Source organism: Pelodiscus sinensis, chromosome 4 (genome assembly GCF_052426305.1).
Source record: "Pelodiscus sinensis isolate ZL-2025 chromosome 4, ASM5242630v1, whole genome shotgun sequence".
Taxonomy (NCBI): domain Eukaryota; kingdom Metazoa; phylum Chordata; order Testudines; family Trionychidae; genus Pelodiscus; species Pelodiscus sinensis.
In genome coordinates this window covers 109,315,558-109,321,557 of record NC_143055.1, presented here as the reverse complement: position 1 = coordinate 109,321,557, position 6,000 = coordinate 109,315,558, and the positions used below count along the sequence as shown (strand labels likewise).

General features: G+C 38.4%; 1 protein-coding gene across 6 annotated transcripts in view; it reads right to left on the bottom strand.

Annotated features, from left to right (window-relative positions):
- Positions 1 to 233: 233 nt before the first annotated feature.
- TBCK (TBC1 domain containing kinase) overlaps positions 234 to 6,000 on the bottom strand; it is a 185,255-nt gene continuing 179,488 nt past the window's right edge. For all 6 annotated transcript variants that reach the window (XM_075929695.2, XM_075929700.2, XM_075929699.2 and 3 more), the window contains one exon: positions 234 to 2,243. In XM_075929695.2, coding sequence (XP_075785810.2) covers positions 2,133 to 2,243 — 111 coding nt within the window. In that variant the 3' untranslated portion in view covers positions 234 to 2,132. The remainder of the gene's footprint in view (positions 2,244 to 6,000) is intronic.

Sequence of the window (6,000 nt, the reverse complement as noted above, 5' to 3'; positions counted from 1 at the left end):
AAGAGCACCAGAATTTTTTTTTGAGATGCATTTCCAGTATGAAAATGCATTATATAAGACTACTAATATCAGAGTCAGGTAGTGATCTTTCACACTTCCAGTGCAAAATGTTATGAGATAATCTTGTCGGTGATACATATAAAAGCACGTGGCCTGTGTTTTGTTAGCCCTTTTTCCAATGGCTTAAATATTGGAAATGAATCTCTTATGACATAAGGAAAGAAAAATGTAAATATACTCAGCTGCTTCAATGCTTTATTTGAAAAGTTAAAACCAAATCATCATGTGAATTCCCAAACTAGGGCAAGCACAAGTCTTAGTCACTTTTTCCAGAGTAAGTCCTTGTATACTAACACTGTACTTTTATTGTAAACCTTTATACTTCATGGACTACTCTAAAAAAGGAACATCATAACTCAAATGACAAATTCCCCATCTGCTCTAACAAATCTTTAATTTTTTTTATTTTACAAAATACTTCAATACCTACAACCACATTGTAAAATCAGACAATACTCAGCAGAATGCCCAAGGAAGCTTTATCATTTCAAAGTTAAAGGAATATTCTTGGTATCATTTCCAAGATTTTTTTTCCCTTTAAACATCAGCTCTCTCTTAATGACCAGAGCTCCTGTTCTCAGGGCATTAGAGCACAATACATTTATTTTAATGCCATTAATTTAGAGACCCTGCAGCCTGCATCAGATCTTTTTGTATTAGAAGTACTTACTTTTATCAGTGATGTACAAGAAGATATACTGTACACTCTAGAAGTATTTTTTTAAATTACTTAGAAAAAGGAGTTTTGGAAGCATAGAAAAACTGGGGCAAAGCTAGAATTATGAGGCACAGAATTCAAATGTTTTCACCTTCTCCAAAAAGGTGAATTTCACCCAAATAAACAAATATTGCCTTTAATCAATCAAACAAAAAAATAAAAACAAGTCACCCTTTTAGCTCCTTGGACAGATCTAATTTCCTGCTCCTATTTCTGTTTTCTACCCTCATGGCTTCTGGCTGCAAGAAAGTCATTTCCGTACCTTCTCTACCCAAAATCATTTCATCCCATTTGTGGTACTTGCTTTCACTCACCTGCAGCACTAGCACATATTTTATTTTAGAGATATGATAGCTGTCTCAATGTGTCAGTTTTAAAGTTCAGACTCAAGAAATGGTCCTTCAAAAAGTGATTATGTTGTCAGATGGAATGAAGTAGATCACCCAATACATCTTTTCCACTTTCAATTAGAGTGTTCAATTCTATGAAAATTTGGGAAGACCTGTGGAAAAAATAGAACTGATTTTTTTTCCTTTTGAAGTGTCTCAAATATGGACCACTATTATTTTGTGGTAATTACTTTTTGTCACGTCTCACAGTATAGTTGGAAGCTTATTTTTTTGCATATTTTAAAAATTCTCATGTTTCAGGAATGTCATTACATTATTTGCACAAGATGAGGCCTAATGAAAACTCTGAAACTGCCACTGTAATAACAAAGAGTAAATGAAAGAGCCGAATGAACCATTCTCTAGAAGAAGGTATATATTTGGATAGATTCAGCAGCACTCTGAATACTAATACTTTGGGATTCACTTATTTTCATTTCCTGTCCAGACCAAAAAACTTTTGCCCAGGATAAAAGTAGATCAGTAAATGAAGCATTCATTCTTTAAAGAATTGATAGGGAAAACATTATTTGTAGTAAAAAGTATGAGTTATAATATCAACCACAACTTTCACTCTCTAAAATATTTCTCAAAAATAATGTAATGAAATTTTGATCTGTCTAGCAATGGTTTCTCCAGTTTTGCTGAAATATGTATAAACCCTAAATATTTACCTTAGCTACACTGCTCTTACTGGAACCTGATAATGCTTGATTGGATGCAGATTTCATTGCTGCTGAAGGAAGTCCCTTGCAAGATTTAAAGCTTCACATTTTTCATCCAGTCCAAATCATGTTCCATGTCAAATGATAGAATCAGAGCACCTTCACTCCATACCCACATGGAAAGACATCGACAATTTGGATTTCTTTACTGCAGATGTCATAATGCCCTTAGGGTTTATGATGCTCATGGACTATAGACAGAACCCTGTAACTTCACATTCTCTCAAAATGTGTAGTTGCTCATATCTGCGGAGAAGTAACTGTCAGCAGACCAGTTGGCTTGATCTTGTTTATACCTCCATCCAAAATGCAGACTCTTGGATATTTGATTTTCACAAGATAAGCTGCAAACTGAAACAGATACATATTGTTAGTATGCTGTGTATTGTACTCCTTTTCTTGAGCTTAAAAAAAAAGTGAAACAGGATAACCTTAATAATAGTGCCATTTAATATCTACATTCACCTGTGACCCACAGAACAGAACTGCTTCTCTACTAACTACTCCAGCATAGCAACCCATATTGGTTTGTCTGTATGCATTGCACTGAATTTGTTGGTAGTGAAAACTATCACATTGGTAGCTCTGAATTCTCTTTAAAGATGCATCACTTCCAAGATTCTTTAATATTTGATCCTTATATTTGATTCAGAGGACCATCCTTTAGTGGAGGTAAAAGAGTAGCTAAAGTTTCCCATATCCATCCATTGTAATTAGTATTTCAACCTGACATACAATTATCCAACCAAATTTTGTCTGGAAAACACACAGCCATTTCCCACCCCGCACTCCTTAAAAAGTCTGTACGTTAGTTTCCTTCCTGATTTTTTTAAACCTATTCTCCATTTGTATAACTAACAAGTATGAAGAACTAAGAAATACTTCTGTGCATCCAACTATATTACCAGCTCCAACAGAACAACTTCCACTGAACTATCACCATGTGAACTGAATTTGATACACTGTAGCTGTATTAAAAATTTTTAAATGGGAAGATTTTTTTAGTCTACTTCCCATTTAAATTACTATAACATTTTAATAGCTATCAAGGCTTAAGATAATATACTTCAGTGTTATCTGCTTAGACCTTAAACAGAAAGAGAGAGGCATTTCCTTTAATGGTCATAAAGAACAACAATTAAAAGTAGCGAAGTATTAAACTTCTTCCCCAAGTGGAATTTTCACTTTGTAATGTGTGTTTTATAACACCCTTGCTATAAAGGCACATAATTTTTTAAAAAAAGCATATAATTAATTTTTGTACATCTGTATGTCAAACACAATTATTGCATTCCTTTCCAAGTGATTCAGGTAAGACCTAATAGGAAGCAAAAATTCAGCACGAGATCTGTGACCACTTATGTGACTCCTTATGTTCAGACAACATAAGGAGTCACAACTGACCCTAGTGAAGGATTTTTTTTCAGGATCAGGTCTCCTTGGAATACTACCCTAGGGAAGACTAAAGGTAAGTTCTGTTGATATATCTTTCTCTTTTCTCGTTACCTTCTGTCAGTCAATGGAAGACTCAAAGGATCAAAAAGAAAAAAAAAACATTACAAGCTATTAAGCAAGATGGGATACATAGTTGCCAAGTGATGTATCATGTACCATGCATCCATAGAAAGCTCTTTGAACCAGAGCATTAAGTGATATGCACTGAACTATTACTGAGGTATATTCAGACTCCCCCACCATATTTAAAATCACTAAACACACATATATGGATGATATATGCAAGTGTTTCTTTTTAAAAGAAATACTGTGATGTATTCATCAATAGTATCCTGGAAAAATTACCATATGATTTAGTGACATTTATTTTATCACGTATTTCATACCTCATGTCACACCTATCTCATGTATCTAACACTTTTTACTCATACAAATAACTCTTTTAGAGCTAGATACAGTTTCTTTTAATATTTTAACAGACCAGTGGAAAATCTTGGCAAGTGATTGTGACAAGTGACATCATCACCTCCATCAGGGAATCCAAGCCCATGACAGAGGCTGGTACCTACAGGAAAAGAGCCCACAGGAAGCAAGCAGCTCTCAATCAAGAAGCAAACATCTGCAATAATTGTCAAAGATGATGTAAATCTCAGACTGAACTATTCAGTCCCATGAGACATTGCAAACCATCTACATCATAGTCTACAATTCCCACCATCTCTCAGACATGCCAATACAACTATAAAAAGACATTTAGCAAACACTGGTCTTAATATGACTATCACTGCCATTTAATTTTATCTAAAATTGAATCTGGACCACACAATCGCTTCTCATTTAGGGTTTGTACAACACAAATCTTGTTCTACACAGTACGTTTGTCATGCCCCAGTAATCAGGGTGTAGCTAGAAATGAGCTTTCATTGCACATCTGATAAATGGCCCATTTAAATCCTGCTGGTTTGCTGAGGGAGCCACATAGCAACCAGGCTGGAGAGGTCTGTGACAACTGGTAAACAGATTTAGAGAGGGGAGAGCATGACAGAAACACAGAAGAGAGTCTTTCCTAGCTGGGTGGCCTGAGGAGAGGAGTGATATTGCAGAACAAGGCGAAGGAAGTATCTAAATAGGATAAAGGCAGGACAAGAAAAGGAACAGATACATAGGGACAAAGTGACAGAGTAAGAACACTTGCAAGTAAAGAGTTGACAGGAATTTGAGAAGGAGGCACTGATTTTAATGAAAAAATTAAGTGCTCTGGGGGAGAGGAAGAGCTGAAGGGTCATGGGAAGCATTTGGGAGAGCTGTAGAGAGAACTCACGAGGAAACTCAAAGATATTCATTGACAGAACTTACCAAAGACTGTCAGGCACAAACACTTAGGACTGAAGCAGTTGGATTATGTCAATCAACTAACATTGATGCGTATAGTGTCAGCCACTATAGGTTGGACCCCTCTGGTCCAGGATGCTCTGGTCCAGCAATATCTATGGTGCAGTAGGATCCTGGATGTTGCCAGACCAGAGAGCCTTAGGTGCCTAGCAGCCGGGAGCAGAGCCAGGAGCCCGGCGGCTGGGCTGGGCTGGCCCTGGGGCAGTGGTGGATCTGGGGCAGCGGTGGATCTGGGGCAGCAACGCTGTAGTCCCACAAGCCCCAGCAGCTGTGGGGCTGTGAAAGCCCTGGAAGCCCCAGCGACCTGGGATGGCAGAGCCCCAGCAGCCCCGGAGCTGGGAGCTCTGTGGCAGTTGGGGGGGGGGTGCCCCGCTGCTTGGAGGGGAGCCATTTGTTGACAGACCCCAGGAAAGCAGCATAGTTCCAAGCACCGTCGCTCAAGGCCAGGAGGAACTAAGGGCGGCACCCTATATAACACGGCATGTGTGCACCACTCCAGAGGGCACCAGAACTGGTCCCCTATGGATATTGCTGAGGGAAAATACTTCTGGCACCAGTATCTGTGGTGAATACACGCACCTAAGTTGAATGGACATGAGCAAGCACTCAAAGAAGAAGGTGATATAGGGTTTGTATTCAAGTTGGCTGGACCCAAGTGCAGAATCTTTCGTGGCGGAGACTCAGGTAGCGACATTCCCACATCCTAATTGCTCTCTGTGGTTCTCTGTCCCCATTTTCCCATATTTTGCCTATGGAGGTTATTGCAACTAGAACAGTATTAACTCTTTCAGAACTGCCACAGAGGAGAGCAAGGACCATGATCCTGGGTAATTAAGTAGTATTTAAAATAAAATACACAGTTTTGAATTACCAAGCATGTATTCGGATAAGCATATAGGGAAGTTTTTGCTATGCCAATCTATGCCATTTGAGAGTGGTCACTCAGAGCTTGCTCTAGGCACTGTTCAACTTGTATAATTTAACCACCAACAGTGAGCTATGTCTACACAGCTTCCCTCTTTCGTAAAAGCCTATGCAAATGAAGCAAAGATTAGCATATTGCCGCACTTCATTTACATAATTCATTAGGAGCCGGTTTTGTGCAAGTGGTTTTTGTGCAAGAGCCGTTCTTCCTGAAAAAATGGGGAAGAATGGCCTTTGTGCAAAAGGGGGCTTTTGCACAAAAAGGGCTAATTAATTATGCAAATGAAATACAGCAATATGCTAATCCATGCTTCATTTGCATAGGCTTTTGCAGACG